Source organism: Mesocricetus auratus, unplaced genomic scaffold (assembly GCF_017639785.1).
Source record: "Mesocricetus auratus isolate SY011 unplaced genomic scaffold, BCM_Maur_2.0 Super-Scaffold_100048, whole genome shotgun sequence".
Lineage (NCBI taxonomy): Eukaryota > Metazoa > Chordata > Mammalia > Rodentia > Cricetidae > Mesocricetus > Mesocricetus auratus.
The window spans coordinates 4950261-4969194 of record NW_024429225.1 but is presented as its reverse complement, the minus strand read 5'-3'; the positions used below and the strand labels follow the sequence as shown (position 1 = coordinate 4969194).

The window sequence follows — 18934 nt, the reverse complement described above, 5'->3', positions numbered from 1 at the left end:
CAACGCCTGGCTTACAGTAAATTCTTTATGTTGCATCATGAAGTAAAGTTACTTTGGTAACTTAATATCCTAGGTATTGCACAAAACATTAGTTTTAAATAACATGGAAAGTAGAACTTCAAGAGTTCTAGTTCAAGAGATCTAGTTTCTACCAACTTTATGCTTTTTAGGCAACATAAACATGTCATAGGACAGCACATCTAGTAGTGAGTGTGTTTGTATGATTTTTTAGATAGTTTTTCTGTTCACACAGATCCTGTTATAATGAAGAGCAGCTGAAAAATATTTTTCTGCTAAAGCAATAGCTTTATTATCCAGACCTATGGGTTAGGAGCAAAGAAAGTATATAGCAGATTAAGAGATCAGATTTATTCCCTACACTAGAGAGTCAACACTACAAAAACATCCCACACAAACAGTCAGAATTATCTCTACATGCCTGTAGTTACATTCAGAAACGGGTCTTATGGAGGGGAACCTGAAGAACAGTCAAACTGGAAGTCGATTGTGCTCTGTGAGCCACCAAGTAGTTGCTGGGAATTGAACTCAGAACCTCTAGAAGAGCTGCTGAGCCATCTCTCAAGCCCTGTTTAAACTAGTTTATTCAAAGTTTCTAAACAACTTGGATTGCTTAGTGGCACATGTAATGTGTAACAGATGCTTCTTTTCTACTCCCCCACCATTTCCTTTCTTGTCAATTTTCCACAAGAAAACACCCTTACCTGTGGTACTAGAATGAACAGATAAGGACCTTTCTATCTGGAGTGGTGACATCATCTGTATTGTTAATTTTGCTAAGTAGATGGCTTCATATTCCTGAAATTAAAAAAAAAGTTTAATTAGTTCACATACACATTTATGTTCTTTTTTTGGTTTTACAGACAAGGTTTCTCTGTATTGTTTCGGAGGCTGTCGGTCCAGCCTGGCCTCGAACTCACAGAGATCCGCCTGCCTCTGCCTCCCGAGTGCTGGGATTAAAGGCGTGCGCCACCACCGCCCGGCCACATTTATATTCTTAAATACCTAAAACAATGACTAATGTGAACATTTGTATTCTTAGTTTACAGCCAAAGGGCTGGTGCCATATTCTGGCGAAAGGACTGAAGATTCACAGTTCCTGTCTGGTAACTCGTCAGTTACTGATAATCAGAAATTAAGTATTGCCAATAGCTCACTGCCAGGGAGAATGCATCTTCTCTCACTGGAGCATTAGCTATAATGGTCTAATTCTAGGTTAAAATAGTCCAAAGGACAGAGGGACCTAAAACTTACACATGTAATCTTATTAAGTAGTTCTAAGAGTCAAAGCCACATCCTCTTTTCGCGGTTTTCCTGAACAAACTGCAGTTATGCTCATCTTCCCGTCCCTTTGAAACAGGAACCACTCTTTCCTTCTGCAGTCTTTACCTGCCGTCTCTGAAACCAGGACACCTGCGTCTCTCGCTAGCCACCTCCTTTGCGCCTTTACTTACTCATCCCTGCAAGAGTACTTTGGAAACGGTTGTTAGTTAGTTAGTTTGTTTTGGAGGCACAATCTCAACGAATCCAAGGTGGCTTCCACTGTGCCGTTTAGTCAAGACTGGCCTTGATCTTCCTTCCTCCTTCCTCTGTAACAATGAGGACTATCTTGGAGTTGTTCAATCAAAAGGCAGATTCAGCTTTATCCCCACCCCCACAGAACTTACATCCATCAAGTATCACGTTCTGCCAGCTAGCAGTGCTTTCAAATAAACCCTGTACTGATTTCTTTTCACTCTGCTACCACTTTGGTTTAAAGCAGTCTGTTTTCGTTTATCATTCTTGTCTGTACGTGTGTGCACATAGGGGCATGCTTGCCACTGCACCCACGTGGAGGGAAGAATGCTGACGTGTGGAGCTGGTTCTCTTTTATTTACAGGGCTCCCAGGGATCAGAACCATGTCCTTATGCTTGTATTGTCAGGTGACAAGCGCCTTTACTCACGAAGCATCTCACCAGCTCCCAACTTTCTCTCTTCATTTCTCTATCCTTTAAACTGGCCTACTTGCTTCTGGCAGCTGCCCTCAATTTTCCCTACAGTCTGCAATGAAGACATTAGCCAGAATGACCTCCCAAGAAAGCACTCCTCCACCTGAGTGTCGGCTATGGCAGGAAGGTTTCTACCAGCCAGCATCACCACAATCCCCAAAGTAATGACTTGTGGGGCTGAGAGATGCTCAGAAATTAGGAGCACTGCCTGTCCTTTCAGAGGACCTGTTCTTAGCACCAATGCTGTGGCTCACAGCTACCTGCAACCCAGTACCAAGGTATTTATTCTAGGGCACCAGGCACATACTTGCAACATAGATAACAAACCAAACAACAAACAAACAGAAAAACACCAAGAGTAACACATTGTACTGAAATGGTATAGTGACTCCAGGGGTTTTATTTAATATGATACATTCAACTTTACTGCAGCCTTATGGGACCACCATCATATATGTGGCCCATTATGCATGTAAACATTCTGTGACCAATGACTGTGTATTTCAAAAAATATGTTGATATTAGATATCTTGCTAACAAATTATTTAAATGTTTAATTTCTCTATATGATTATTTTATACCATACACACATGTAGTATTAAATATATATATATATATATAGGCAGGCGGATCTCTGCGAGTTCGAAGCCAGCCTGGTCTACAAAGTGAGTTCTGGCATGCAAGCAGAACACTGTTTATATATATAATAAATACATAAATCTAAAAAAACATACTTTTAAGGGCTGGGTGAAGTGGTATTTGCTTTTAATTCCAGTACTCAGAAGGCAGATGTGTGAGTTTGAGGACAGTCAGGAATACATATTAGAGAGAACCTATCTCTAAAAACTAAAAACCATTTAATTAAAGAAGCAAACTGGAATAGTCATCAGTTTAGTCAGATTACAGTAATATCAAGTATTTACTAAGTAAATTCTACACCTAAGATGCATAAACAAACCATGTTAATCCTTAAAGACAGTGAATATACAGTTCATTACCTGGAGTTGGTGAACGAATCCAGCATTAGGATTAATACAAAATCTCCTTTCTTGGACATAAGCAAATGCATCTCTGAAAACAGAGAAAGAAAAATGAATAAGGGAACTACTTATTTTTTCTCATTAAATTTTTATTTGAAATTTCCCCTAAGGCTGGGGATAGAACTCTGTAGGACCTTAGTCATGCAAGGTCCTGGTTTCAATCACTAATACAGTAGGAAAAAACCCACAACATTAAAAAGCACCCTAAACGTTTTACCCAAATAGGGGGCTGGAGAGATGGCTCAGAGGTTAAGAACACTGGCTGCTCTTCCAGAGAACCTGAGTTCAGTTCCCAGCAACCACATGGTGGCTCACAACCATCTGTAATAAGATCTGGTGCTCTCTTCTGGCATGCAGGGATACATCACTGTATACATAATAAATAAATCTTAAAAAGAAAAGTTTTACCCAAGTAGGAAGTCATAGTCACACAGTTTGACAGTATAAAGAGGTGGCATGCTGTAGTAGATGGAAGCTAGGCCAATTAAATTCACAGTTCCAGGCTGCACCTATCACAGGGAACTTGCTCAACTTTTTCTCTGGCAAAACAGATGTTAAAATGCTGGTTTTGGAGGACTATTCTGAGGGTGAGAGATGTATTTAATCTACACAAAAAAAGTCTTGTCATAACCCATTCAGTGCGTGACCCTGAGTTGGAACTATATTAGAGTCTGGTGGAGTGTGTGTGAGTGTGTGTGTGAGTGTGTGTGAGTGAGTGTGTGTGTGTGTGAGTGTGTGTGCGTGTGAGCGCGCGTGTGTGAGTGTGAGTGAGTGTGTGTGAGTGTGTGAGAGAGTGTGTGGGTGTGTGAGTGTGTGCGTGGGAGTGTGGGAGTGTGTGTGAGTGTGTGTGTGTGCGCGCCTGCAGGAGGCCAGACACTATTAATGGACAGTTGTAAGCCATCACGTAGTGTGAGCACTGAGCCCAGGTCCTTAGCCATTTCTCTAGCCCCAAGAGGTAAATAAATAGAGTTGTTAATACGTACAGGATTTCTATCTTTCATAAGACTAAGTAAGCTTGAGTTTTGTTATAAAGGTCCTAAGTCTTACTCTTTTTAAAAATGTATGTATTACGATTGCAAAAGATGGTATGAAAGACCATGTTGATTAATAAACAGGTGTTACAGACAATTTCTAATTAATTTTTCATTCAGTTCTTAACAAAAGAGTGTAACTTAAGTTCCTTTCCTTACACACAGTGTCAATTTGTAGCCTTGAATGTGCAGCCCAGGCTTTGGCTTAAATTTACAATTGTCTTCTGAGTATTTTGCTTACAGACATATTCTACCACACCTAGTATATACATCAATTGGAATGATTGAAATGAAGTAAACACCAAAATTTGTATCCAGAGTTTTAACTAATTCCCTACTGGCAAGTAGTTTTCCAGTTTTGCCTAATCAATTATGATTATTGATTAAAAGGAGTATTAAGCCTTAAATTCCCAACTATTTCTATAAGTCCATTTAAGTGATGGTGAAGTGCTACTAGATTTGAGTTGCTCACTTACCTGTACTTCATCCCGAATGTCTCCATGATGTATGCAATAACGAAGGCAGCACTGAAGACACAGAAACAATTAGAAAATATAGCTCATAATTAAACACAAGAGACTAAACAAATATTGTCTACCTTCATACCTTCTGGAGATGCCTGCATTCCCATGGACAAGAACTTTTCCTGAAAAAGTTTAAAAAACAGTTACTTATCTGAAAACACCAAAGTTCAGACATAAAAGATACTAAAACCACATTATCAGGTTGCAGTGAGTCTCCCTTAGATTTTTTATATCGTGTACATGCCATTTAGAATTAATTTTCAAGTCTTTATTTTAATTATGTAGAGAACACAACAGATTGAGAGAAATTGAAAGTAGTTCATTGAAAAAAAATTTAAAAAACATAACAAGATGAAGTAAGCAGCTGGGAACCACTGATAACTATCTATCATATAAAAAATAGAATTTCCACTGGGTGGTGGTGGTGCATGCCTTTAATCCCAGCACTCGGGAGGCAGAGGCAGGAGGATCTCTGTGAGTTCGAGGCCAGTCTGATCTACCGAGCAAGTTCCAAGACAGCCTCCAAAACTACACAGAGAAACCCTGTCTCAAAAAACCAAAAACCAAAACAAAATTTCCCTATCCTACAGTTAGTTAGAAAAACTATCAACTGAAAGAAAATAATCTTCTAAAAATAAAACAAACACTCTAGCTTGGAGAGATGGCTCTGTATTAAGAGCATTGTGGCTCTTGCAGAAGACCAGGTTTGAGTCCCAGCAACCACATGGCAGCTTACAACTGACTGTACTCCAGTGACCTCTTCTGGCCTCTGCAGACACCAGGCATGCATGTAGCACATACATATATGTAGGCGAAAATAAAATAAATAAGTATTTACCTCCATTTTGTAAGCTTCCATCAATAAACTCTTTAGTCTGAGGGCAAGAGACAATATGTTACAATGTTACATTAAAACAAGTAGAATAAGGTAAACATAAAATAAAGTGAAACAAAAAAGGTCAGCCTGAGTTACAGAGCAACACCTAATCCTTAAAAATCAAAACTCTTGGGCTGGCAAGATGGCTCAGCAGGTAAAGGCACCTACCACCAAGCCTGATGACCTGAGTTCTAGCTTAGGACACATGGTAGAGAGAAGAGATTACCAAAAGCTGTCCTCCGATCTTCCTATGCACACCACAGCACACACAATGGTGTTCATGCTTAAGCACATACGTAAAATGTAATATAATTAAAAAAACAAAACCTCGGTGAGGGGCTACAGACATGGCTATCTGGTTGAGAGCACTTGCTGCCCACTGCCCACTCAGAAGACCAGGGCTCAATTCCCAGCACCCATACTGGCTCACAGCACCCACAGCTCCAGTTCTAGGGGGGGTCCAATGCTTTCTGACTTCTGAGGGCTTTTGCACACATATGGTACACATACATATATTCAGGCAACACACACACATAAATAAAAAACTCTTGGTGATACAAAATCTAGGGACTGGCATCTGTTTAAACTCAGTTCTTCTCTGAAAGTCTAATTTCCCTCATGTTTGCTGTCTTCCTTATTGTTGCGTTTCCCGGTATGCATACATATAAAAGCTGAAAATTTCTCTGTTAACATTAATGTTTGAGTTTTCCAGAAAACAAGGAATTTCCTAACAGCAATCTTCAAACACTTCGGAAAGAAAATGGGGCCCCACATCATCAACTCCACCTGACAAGTACCATCCTGAAACCGGTTCAGAACTACATCCACTCGACACAACTCTGGACCAATGAACTGATATGGTGCACCTTCTACACTCTGGCCAGAGCCTCAGACAAGGGCTTCAATCAAGATAAGAACTTCAATCAAGCATCTCCCGCCAAACAGAGACCGGGTACAGATGTTGTAGCTTGTCCACTGGAGACTTTCACTGGACTAACATTTTCTTCCTACAGGATCCCATGAGGTTGTTGTTGTCCCATTTCAGCGGGAAGTAGTTCTGAGAATACTATGCCCCCTTTCCCTACTGTTGACATTACATGATAATTTACACCTGTTTAGAGTTAGTTTTCAATTGTTTAGGGTTGGGATTGGAAGGAGGCATTCAGACTTGGGCATCTCTTTCAGATAAGCTTAGGTTTAGATGGAGTAGATGTGCTTAGGGTGGGATATAGGTAGACTATCTTCTGGTAATTTATAATTTGTTTATCACAATTCATCACACTGTGTAAAGTCTTCTTTCTATGCATAAATATCCTTATCATCTTCTATGTATATATGCTATACATGTTTGAGATATTTTGTATATTGACACAATTTAATTTTGTTTTAAGTTTAAATATCTTCTTTAGACTAAAAGGGGAATTGTAGGGCGAGATTTTAGATACATGTACCACTGACCACACCCACTTTGGGCATGGCTAGAGGCACATATGCATGTGGTAATAAAAGGCTGTGCAGGAGAGATGCTCACTCTCTTTTGGGCTTCCGATAGATCTTGGAAAGCTGCTGACTCACCTGGGTTGCCAGTTTCTCTTGTAAGTATCCGCCACAAAAAGTTACCTATAACCTCAGTAAGTGTGTGGTTTATTTTACAGCGACAGTTGATGTTGGGAGACGCCTTTCTGTAAATATGTGTCTGATTGGTTTGAATAAAGAACTGTTGGCCAATAGGGAAGCAAGATAGGTGGGACTAGGAGTCCAGGAGGATTCTGGGAAATGTAGAGAAGTGAGTCGTTGCCATGTGATAGGGGAGAAAGAACGTATAAAGCCGCATCTTTGGAAAGGTAAGTCCTTATAAAAATATATATTAGTAATTATGGATTAATAATCAAGTCGGAGCTAGCCGATAAAAAACTAAGAAAATGGCCAACAGCTTCATAATTAATATAGTGTTATTTGGGGGCTCAGACAGCATGGCAGGGCCCAGGTGACTGGGGGGAAGACTAAAATTTACATATGGTACCAGGAGTGGAGGTACATTACATGATTTTTTTGGTTTTTCGAGACAAGGTTTCTCTGTGACTTTGGAGGCTGTCCTGGAACTAGCTCCTGTACACCAAGCTGGTCCCAAACTCACAGAGATCCGCCTGCCTCTGCCTCCCAAGTGCTGGGATTAAAGGTGTGCCACCACCCCCCGACTGGTGATACTTTTAAAGTTTTAGTACTTCACTTTCTTTTTTTTTTTTTTTTTTTTTTTTTTTTTTGGTTTTTACGAGACAGGGTTTCTCTGTATTGTTTTGGAGGCTGTCCTGGAACTCATTCTGTAGACCAGCCCGGCCTCGAACTCACAGAGATCCGCCTGCCAATGCCTCCCGAGTGCTGGGATTAAAGGCATGCGCTACCAACGCCCGGCCTTCACTTCCTTTTTAAAGTAAACCTAAACTTTTTTTCAGTCATAATGAAGTAAAGGTAGTTTTAGAATCTAAATAGGTGTAAATCATAAATTTTAAATAACATTAAAATACTGATACCTACCATAGGGAAAAAGCGTATTATGTTTTCAACTGGATTATCGGCAATATCCAAAACTAAGTATCTGAAAATAAAATATTTATGGTAAGTATATTCAGGCAAATCACACAAAAATGATTGTTTTAAAACCAAAATAACATCCTATCTCTTTATTATAAAAGATAAATTATAATCCTCAATTATATTTCTATTGATCTTCTATGCAAGCAACTCATGTATATGATATCTATGTATTATTAGTTCTTTCTTTCTTTTTAGTATTTTATGTGCATTGGTGTTTTGCCATGGGTGTATGGTCCCCTGGAACTGGAATTACAGACAGTTGTGAGCTGCCATGTGGGAGTTAAGGATAAAACTGTAGCTAAATTATGAAATCAGTATTATTGGTTTTTAAAAATATGGGTTTTTTCTTTTTTCTTTTCTTTTTTTTTTTTAGTTTTTGGAGACAGGGTTTCTCTGTAGTTTTGGAGCCTGTCCTGGAACTAGCTCTGTAGACCAGGCTAGCCTCGAACTCACAGAACTCACAAGTCTCTGCTGTGATTAAAGGCATGTGCCTCCACTGCTTGGTGTCAGCTCACAACTGTAATTTGAGGGGATTTGATGTCCTCTTCAAGCCTCCATGGGCACCAATCAACAACTGGTACACAGACATACATGCAGGCAAAACACCCATACACATAAGTTTTTTTTCTTTAAAAACAGACACATGCACATGTGCACACACACATAGACAAAATATGCCAAAGCAAAACAAAAAGCACATATAAGACATGGGAGTTTATTTTGTGTTGGCATGGGGCCTACCCTGAAGTGTAAATAATATTTTTTTTAAAAAAATGTTAAAAATCCGGGTGTTGGTGGCACACGTCTTTAATCCCAGCACTTGGGAGGCAGAGGCAGGCGGATCTCTGTGAGTTCGAGGCCAGCCTAGTCTACAGAGCGAGTTCCAGGACAGGCTCCAAAGCCACAGAGAAACCCTGTGTCAAAAAACAAAAGTGTTAAAAAGATAGGTATGGGGCTAGAGTGATGGTTCAGTGGTTAAGAGAACAGGCTGACTGCCCTCGAAGATGACTTCAGTTTGGTTCCTATACCCAACTCTGGCAGGTGACCATCACCTGTAAGTTCAGTTCCAAAGAAACATACGCACACATAATTAAAAACAGTATCTTGAAAAGTAAAGCAAGGCTCGGAAGCTCACATCTGTAAGCCCAGTACTCCTATGGCAAGCTGGGAGGAATAGGCAGGGAACTCCCCAAAGACTGTGGGCCAACTAACCCGGCATACGCTGCTGTGAACAAAAGACCAAGTGTCAACTCAGTCATTGACCTCCGTGTAAGCAGGGCAGGGAGTGGGGTGAGGAGCAGACTCAAAAAACTATTAGAACAACCTTGTGTCTATAGAAATTAGCTTGTATGCCTTTGGGGAAGAGGACTGAATAGAGATAAGAGCACAGAAACACACGTTTTAGCATACATTTTTTAAGCATCTAGAACTATGAACATGATTTAAATGAATTATATTAAAACTATATCATATACCTGATGTTTGCAAAGCAGGTGGGTACACAGGAAAGTCACACTGTGTAACACAGGTAAACAAGTGCATTACAGGACAGGACAGGCAGGGCGCTTACCTAGCCCTCTTGAGCTCTGCACTCAATCCGGACACTTCAAAGATCAGTAACAATAATAAAACACTACATGTTTTGACCTAACATTTTTCTATAAATCACAGCAATTAACTCTTACCTAAACAATTGTTGAAAGTTTGGTTTAATGAAGTTTGCTTCAATATTTTGCCGTATGCAAATTATATGAGTTATCCCATGTTTCTGTAATATAGGTAGCTATAAAAAATGGGGAGAAATAATAGTTTAAGGTACAAAAGCATCACCTTACAATAATATATGTTTGAAAACAAAACAGACAAGACTCATATCTAATCCTTAAGTACAGATGATTACAGCTAATTTTATGGTAATTGTCAGGATTCAATGATTCAAGATTAATACACAAAACGTTCTCCAAAGTTTAATATAAACACTATTTATGTTTAATTTTAGAGCTTCATGAGGACTTAAAGATAATTTGTCAAGAAACCAGCACTATTAACAATTGTGGCTAAAACCATTAGAATCATGAGAACCTAAGCTAGAAATCCCAGCTCTGCCAATGACCCTTGGCTCTGTGGCTCAGTTCTGTTATGTGAGAATGGTGAAAAGCATCACCCTTACCTGAACAGTTATAATTATACTAGGAAAGAAAACAATGTGTACTCTAAAGGCTTAGTTTAAACAAGGCCATGAGACAGAAATCCCATGTCAGAGCATGACACTTACATGACAAAAAGAAACTCACTCTGTCGCCATGTGATTATAAAGCCAAATCAGGCTCCCAGGAGCACACTGTGTGATGCAGGCACCACAATGGTAGGAGGCAAGTCATCCATGCCATGGTATTTTATCAGTGGTGTCCACACTGACAAGACAATATGGTTTTCAAAGTGTTTTTTGTGAGTTTTTAAAGATTTATTTGTTTGTTTGTTTGTTTGTTCTGTCTGCATGTCTGCCTGCAGGCCAGAAGAGGGCACCAGATCTCATTACAGATGGTTGAGAGTCACCATGTGGTTGCTGGGAATTGAACTCAGGACCTCTAGAAGACCAGCTAGTATTCTCAATCACTGAGCTGTCTCTCCAGACCTGGTCTTAAATGTTAATTTTGACAGCAAATTTTCTTGTAAGTATGCATTAGAGTTCAGTTATCTTTTTTTTCTGAGTATGTCCTGGGCTGTAAGCAGGAGGAATGTTTAATAGATTACTCAGTAGTTTTGACAAGATTAATAATAACCCAATGTTGCATATTCACAGGTATGCAACTTCCTATATTAATTCAACATTCGTGCCTTAATTTACACTTAATGATCAAGATGGGGTTTTGGCGTCTATTTTACTAATTTGAAAAACTACAAGAGGATATAAAGAAATCTGTGGTAATTAGGCATGGAGGCAGAAGCCTTTAATCTCAGCACCTGGGAGGCAAAAGCAGGCTGCTCTGGGTGCTTTTATGTATCAGCTGAGGAAGAGACTCCTTGAGATCCAGCTGTAAGGCATTTCCTCATTTACTCATCAATGGGGGAGGACCCAGCCAATGGTGGGTACCAACCCTGGGCTGCTAGTCCTGGGTTCTATCAGGTGGGCTGAGCAAGTCAGTGAGCAGCACCCTCCATGGTCTCTGCATCAGGTCCTGCCTCTGGGACCCTGCCCTGTTGGAGTTCCTGTCCTATATTTTTCAGTGATGAACAGTAACTGAAGTGTGAGCCCTGTTCTCCCCAACTTGCCTTTGGTCATGGTGCTACATTAGAACAACAGAAACCCTAACTACAACCCAGGCAGTGGATCCGAGTGGGTCAGCCTGGTCTACACAGGCCATCAAGAGTTACATAATGAGACCTGTCTCAAACAACAACAAAAGGCAAAGCAAAACAAACAAGTCTCCTTTAAAAGCTTTGAAGGCACATTACACTAAGTAAGGCAAACCATATCAGAATGAAATTCTAATGTAACAGCAAAAGAACATTTGTACCTTTCAACATTATAGAAAGAAATAGATAACTGGATACCAAAGCACCTGAAGTTATCTTTTATTTAAATGGTGTCTGAATGTAGTAAATAAAGCTTGAAAAAGGAATTTATCCCTCTAAGTTTCTTTATCTTCATTATTACTTTTTACTGTTGAAAGGTATTTTTGGGAGAAAAAATTTGGGCTATATAAAGCAAAAACACAAGATATCATGAGAAAAGTAAATTATAAAAAAACTCACATGTAATTTGTGGTGAAACACTTCAAAAAAATTTTTTTGAGACAGGGTTTCTTTGTGTAGTCTTGGCTGTCCTGGACTAGGTCTGTAGACCAGGCTGACCTGGCCCCCACAGAGACCCACCTGTCCTGCATCCCAACTGCTGGGATTAAAGGTATGCACCACCATGGCCCTGCTCACATTAAAACTTGAAGCAGGTACAAGTAGTATGAACAGTTGTATATATAAATAGTCCCCAGTATAAAACTCTTACTATTAAAAACTTACCCAACAAAAAGTTGGTTTACTAAAGCCTCTTGGAGAACCTAAGCTAAAGTTCCATACCTTGCTTTTCATAGCAGAAGAATATGGGCCTAAGAACAATCCAGGCAAAACTTCCTAGGGAAAAAAATATATATATGTGAAGTTTAAACCTATAGCAAATACATACCATATAACTGCGTGTGTGAAGGGGCTTTGCAATATTCTGGTTAAAACTTCAGTCAGGGAGCATTCTGTTGTAATTTAAAAAACACCTCAAAGAGAAGTCACACCATACAACAGGACTCACAAAGGAGGTTTATTGGAAGAGGAGAGAGAAGGGGCAGAAAAAGGGGCATAGGCGGGGGCAGAGGCTGGTCCCTGGGGACATGAGTGGTGGAAGAGAGGGGGAAAGAGAGAAAAAGAGAGAAAGACGGGAGGTGGGCAGGGACCTTTTAAAAGGAAAGGTAGTGAATGTGCACAGGTGGTGCTCTTAGTGGCTGCGGCTGAGGGCATATCCTGTCAGAACCCCAATGGCAGTCTAGTAAAGTCTGAGTACTAACACATTTCCCAGCCACATTTAGCAAACTGGTATGAGAAACACAGGTGTGCCTTTATAAATTCAAGTGAGATGTTACAAATTTAAATTTTATTCTAAAAATCTAAATTTTATTCTGAGATCCTACAATGCTTTTTATAAGTAGGTTGGACAGAAATCAGCACATTGTATTATTGATGTTCACATTAATAAAATCTTTCTAGGTCCTACCTTCTGCTATAGTCTAAAAATAAAACAGGCATAAAGAAAATCCTTCATTTAGAATTACACTTTCACTAACATTTTATTTGATCAAAACAAAGCAATAGAATAAAGAGCCAGGTATAGTGGAATATATCTATAATCCCAGCACACATGAGACTTTGAGCCAGGCTGGGTTACACAGTAAGTTCTAGGCCAGCAGGAACTCAACACTCAGATGCTGTTCTCCCCTCAAAAACAAGTAGCACAGGATGGAACAGGACCCAACTGTCATCACAGTAAACAAAAGCAAAACTAAGCTATTAGTAACATAGATAAGGCTGGCCCTAAACTCCAGGCAGTCCTCCTGCTTCAGCACCTTGAGTGCAGAGATTACAGGAATAGACTCAATAGCATTTTACAAACACGAATTACATTTTACTTATATTTACATTCCCCGTACAATCAAGTTAGTTCTCATATGTACTCACATTTAGTTAAAAGTTTAAAAGGGAACTTTCTTTTCTCTCTCCTTTTTATGAGGCAGATAAATCATGAGGGTTGAGAGAAAGAAACTCAGAAGGAAAGCTAAGACAATTGACCAACCAGTGCTCTTAAGTAGAGCCATTGCTCCAGCCCCAAGGATTTCATTTTTTAAATAAGAAAAGGCAGTGGCTCCTTAAGCACATCCATATATTGTTCTGACCTTGAATCTAATCCAAGAGAGATAAAGTATTCATTTCACATACTAAAAATTTTTGACACAAATAGCACATATCCACCATGTGATATTCTAATGCATATATTATAATATTCATATCTAGGTAAATATGACAAATCTATAGATCATGAGCCAGCAGGTCTCCTTTGTGAAGTGTTATTTAATAATGGAGGGGTTGTCTTGAATAAATTAAAAGTTGTCATACCTGCATTTCCCGTCTCATAGGATAAGTCCACTCCTTGAATAGGAAAACAAAAAACAAAATAAATAAAAATAAATATCATGAAAAATATCAAGGGCTATTAGATGGCTCAAGCCTGATAATCTAACCCTGATCCTTGGAAACCAGGTGATAATAGACTGGAACCCTGAAAATTATTCTCTGACCTCCAAATGCTTCCTGAGCATTCCAGGACACAATTCAAGCACACACATACATAAAATGTAAACAACAATAAACACAAGCTGCAAACAACAATAAAACACAAAGATGTGACCAAAAAATTAGATTCATAGCCAGCAAATAGCAAGCCTATAAAAGGTGCTTGCCACATGCATGCCTGACTAAGGAAGTCAAGGCAGGAACTCAAACCAGATGGGAACCTGGAGGCAGGAGCAGATGCAGAGCCCATGGAAGAGTGCTGCTTACTGGCTTGCTCCTCACAGTTTGCTCAGCCTGCTTTCTCAGATGAGCATAGCTTGTGTCAAGCAGATATAAAATTAGCAGCACAGTACCTTAACCATCAGTGCTACAAGCTCAGAACCCATTTTTCAAGTACAAGAATAAACAGAAGGCAATGCTATATAAAAGCATCTCTGGAAAGGTGGCTCAGCCATCAGGACCTGAGCTCTGATCCCAATGCTCATGTCACAGGCCAGGAAACCCTAAATCCACGGAACTCCAGCTCTAAGGTAGGCAGACACAGAAGGACTACTTGGGTTTCTTGGCTTCCAATTTTGCCAAGAAAACATGAGCCCCAGACTCAGGCAAAGTGACCCTGCTCAGAATAGGGAGAGTGACAGAGGACTGTGATATGACATGCGTATCCATTTATGCACAGATAAGATTTTATAAACTGTAAAGATTTCTTCTAAGCTGGGCATAGTAATGCACACCTTTTATCCCAGCTCTTTGGAGACAGAGGCAGGTGGATCTCATGAGTTAGAGGCCAGCCAGAACTTCATAGTAAGATCCTGTCTTCAAAAATAATAATAATAATAATAATAAAAGAAACAGACAAAACAAAAGAACCCCAAACTCCCCCCAACATATTATTTTTATTGATTTTATTTGGAAATTTCACATCATACACACTGATCACACTCACTTCCTAGTCCTCCCAGGTCTACCTCCTACCTTATGAACCCCCACTACCACCACCAAAAAAGGGGAAGAAAACAAAACACAAGTGCGATTTGTGTTGTCTATATACTCACTGGAGCATGTTCAAACTCCCAGTGGCCAGCCCCTTAAAGAAAGCTGAGTCTTTCCCCAACTGCACCCATGCCAGAAGCCCTCAGGTGCAGAATGCTATACTTTAGCATCCTTGCCACAATGTTTCAGAGTTCTCTTTAGGAACTGGAGAAATGGCTCAGCGGTTAAGGGCACTGGCTGCTCTTCCAAAGCACCTTGGTTCAATTCCCAGCACCCACATGGCAGCTCATAACTGTCTGTATCTACAGTTCCAGGGGATCCGACACCTTTATACCAACACACATAAAATAAAGTTAAATTAAAAAAAAAAGAGTTCTCTTCAAAGTCAGGTGGTGATGATATACACCTTTAATTCTAGCACTCAGGAGTCAGAGGCAGGCAGACCCGGAGTTCAAGGCTAGCCTGGTCTACAGAGTGAGTTCCAGGATAGTAGGGGCCACACAGAGGAACCCTGTCTCAAAAACCAAGAGTTCTCAATGGTTCCTGTTAGGCTGTTACTTTTGGGGAGAGTTGGAGTAGGGTGGGAATAGTGGTTGTCACAGTAACCTTCCACGTCCCTCTTTGTAACTCATTCTACAGTCATTGATGCTACTGCAAAAGTAGCTTCCTTGCCTTTTACAGTCAGAAGGCATGGATTGTGGGTATGCACATGGTCTCTGGTGTCAGTCAGCACGAGTCACAGACCTCAGCATGGTCTCTGGTGGCAGTAAAGACATCAAGGCAGCCCTCTTTAAAAAAAAAAAAAAAAAAAAAGAACCAAGGCTGGGTGGTGGTGGCGCATACCTTTAATCCCAGCACTCAGGAGGCAGAGGCAGGTGGATTTCTGTGAGTCCGAGGCCTACAATGCAGGACAGCCTCCAAGGCTACAGAGAAACCCTGTCTTGAAAAACTAAAAAAACAAAAAACAAAAACAAACAAAATACCCAAAAAACAAAAAAGGAGCCAAAGACACCATCATAACCCTCAGCAGCAAAACAGGCCAAGAACATCAACATGCAGAGCCCAGCATATTGAACAGCATCATGGCCTACAGACATCAACAGCACAGACATGGACATCTATCTGCTGGCCTACAGACATTAGCAGCAGACACGGACACCTACTTGCATAGCCTTCTGTAAGTCCCTGCACATCCAGACGCCCCTCTAAGGCAGCACAGACACGGACATTTGTGTGGCCTCAGTGGTACCTCGCAGCCTTCTCTGACACCTGTCTTCACTACAGAATCTCTACTTAGCTTCTTTCCACTGCACATGCACCTCTGTCCCTCCATCTTCCCGCCTCTCCTTCCTCATGACACTAGAAACTACAGTGTGTCACACGGCACATCATTTTTCCCAAACAGCTTTACATGCAAATATGACTACAGTTCCTGCTCTGGTTCAAGGTCTCTGGTTTCTGTCACACCATAAGTACTGGACCGTTGCCATAACTCATCATGGATACTCTGCTGTTGCCTGGAGTCAGGGCGATCCTGCTCTGTTTGTGCTTGTAGCCTGCAAGCTGTACCACTGCCTCCCTACATCTCCAAAAAGGGCAGGCTGCTCTACGCTGGGGACAGCCCGCAGGCCCAGCTCCTCCATGTGCTCCAGAAGCTTGTATGGAGATGTTGGGGTGAACAACTCAAAGTGCTGGATCTGGGTCTGCATGGCAGCAGAGTTGCTCAGCCTTTGAGGGGCTTACACTACCCTTAAGGGGCTCCAAACTTTTTCATTTATTTATTTACTTATTCTGGTTTGTTTTTTTGAGACAGAGTTTCTCTGTGTGGCCCTGGCTGTCCTGGAACTCACTCTGTAGACCAGAGTGGCCTCAAACTCAGAGATCCACCTGCCTCTGCCTCCCAAGTGCTGGGATTAAAGACATGGACCACCACCGCCTGGTCAGACTTTGCTCTCTTTACCAGTACAAGTCTATTCAGCATTTCAATGTGAAAAAAAAGAACTTTTTAGAAAATGTATCTTGCCGGGCGTTGGTGGTGCACGCCTTTAATCCCAGCACTCGGGAGGCAGAGGCAGGCGGATCTCTGTGAGTTCGAGGCCAGCCCGGTCTACAGAGCGAGTGCCAGGACAGCCTCCAAAACTACACAGAGAAACCCTGTCTCGAAAAACCAAACCAAACCAAAACAAAACAAAACAAAAAAAAAAAAGAAAATGTATCTTAAAACAAAGACTGATTGCACAAACTAACAATTGCGAATAATGAGGCAAACAGAATAGAAGAGCATGTGATTTTCCAAGTCAGTACAAAGAAAATATATCCAAACTTCATGTTCATTTGCTTCTTCATTTACCAGTAGATAATGGTTATCTTTTGTTGTTGTTGTTGTAGTTTGTTTTGTTTTTCGAGACAGGGTCTCTGTATTGTTTTGGAGGCTGTCCTGGAACTCGCTCTGTAGACCAGGCTGGTCTTGAACTCACAGAAATCCACCTGCCTCTGCCTCCTGAGTGCTGGGATAAAAGCGTGCGCCACCAACGCCCAGCGATAATGGTTATCTTTTACATAAAAAAGTTTTAATAATTTAGGCCAAAGACCCTGTCTTTTAGTGACGGAGTCCCTGACACTAGGCTGTAGACACTGCAGCACTGGCTGGCCTAGTGGCCTGGATCTCAGGAGACCCACCTGCCTGCCTCTGCTCCAGAGTTGTGGGATTAAAGGCACATACCAAAGACTTTCAAGTTACTAGTAGCCAAACGTTTCTTGAAGCAACTTGTTACAATCATAAAGTAAACAATTAAAGAAATGGGTTACTTAAAATGAAAACTACTGTGTGCCGTTAAAGTTAAAGAAACAGTAGGTGGGTGGTGGCGGTCCCTGCCTATAACCCCCGTACTCCGGAGCAGAGACAGATAAATCTCTGAGTTCAAGGCCAGCATGATCTACAAAGCTAGCTCCAGGGCAGCCAGGGCTACATAGAAACATGCTGTCTTAAAAAAAGCAAAAAGTGGCCGGATGTTGGCGGTGCACACCTTTAATCCCTGCACTCGGGAGGCAGAGGCAAGCAGATCTCTGTCAGTCCGAGGCCAGCCTGGTCTACAAGAGCTAGTTCCAGGACTGCCTCCAAAGCCACAGAGAAACCTGTCTCGACCCCGCCCCCAAAAGAAAGAAAAAAAGAAAAATCAAGGTGTGGTGAAGAACCCTGAATTACGGAATGGGGAGCTCAAGGTATTTTTGCTCTTAACAGTAACTTTCCTCCACGGGCAAGATTTACGATTAAAAGTTTTCAAATTCAAAGAAGCTGAGAAGCTTGGTGTTGACTTTTTCTGTTGGACCTAGTTTTTTTTTTTTTTTTGTGGTTTTCTGTTGGTTGTTTTTTTTTTTACTTGGGGAACTATTAAGAGGGTTCAATTCCAGAGTTCACGCCTCCGGTCTATTCCACACGTGGGGCTGGGTCCCGCATGTGAACCTCAGACTAAAAACAACTCCACAGCGTGTGGCTTTGGCAATCCAACACGAGTCAGTCTTCAACGGACCCTCAACACCGAGGCGAGAGGCCAGGGGCACTCTTGAGGCTGGGTAGCCCACCAGGACCTCCCGGATGCCCCCCCAGGGGAAAGGCAAGCGCCCACGACGGTCGGGCCGGAGTCGCGGCTCGGCCGGAGTCCCGGGGGCGGCCTGCGGCGGGGCGGGCACTCACCTCGGCGTCGTCTTTGCACTGTGGGAGCGAAGGAAACTCCAGCTTCACGTCCTCCATGGTCCCAGGGCCCCGGCGGGTGGGCGCGGCGCGAGAGACAGCGGTGCGCCCGACCGCCCCCCGGGCTGGCGGAGGCGGCGAGGGAAGGAGGGCGGGCGGGCTGACGCGCGGCGGGCTCACAGCGGGCACTCGGGGAGCACCGGGTCCGGGCGGCTGCGACGGGAAGGCGGAGGGCAGGGCGGCGCACCGCCGGCAGCCATGCTGCGGCCGTCTCCCTCCCGCAGGTCTCGGCGCCCCTCAGACAGCCGGGATCCGGCCCAGGCACGAGCCCATAACCGTCT

General features: G+C 41.8%; 1 protein-coding gene across 1 annotated transcript in view; it reads right to left on the bottom strand.

The window, feature by feature from the left end:
* Positions 1-18934, bottom strand: part of Styx (serine/threonine/tyrosine interacting protein) — a 22569-nt gene extending 3635 nt beyond the window's left edge. The window contains exons 1-10 of the mRNA XM_005085793.4: positions 18597-18934; positions 13733-13765; positions 12152-12205; positions 9760-9857; positions 8015-8075; positions 5441-5477; positions 4685-4724; positions 4555-4605; positions 3006-3078; positions 723-816 (exon numbers count right to left, since the gene is read on the bottom strand). Of these exons, the coding sequence (XP_005085850.1) occupies positions 723-816; positions 3006-3078; positions 4555-4605; positions 4685-4724; positions 5441-5477; positions 8015-8075; positions 9760-9857; positions 12152-12205; positions 13733-13765; positions 18597-18653 (598 nt within the window). The 5' untranslated portion in view covers positions 18654-18934. The remainder of the gene's footprint in view (positions 1-722; positions 817-3005; positions 3079-4554; positions 4606-4684; positions 4725-5440; positions 5478-8014; positions 8076-9759; positions 9858-12151; positions 12206-13732; positions 13766-18596) is intronic.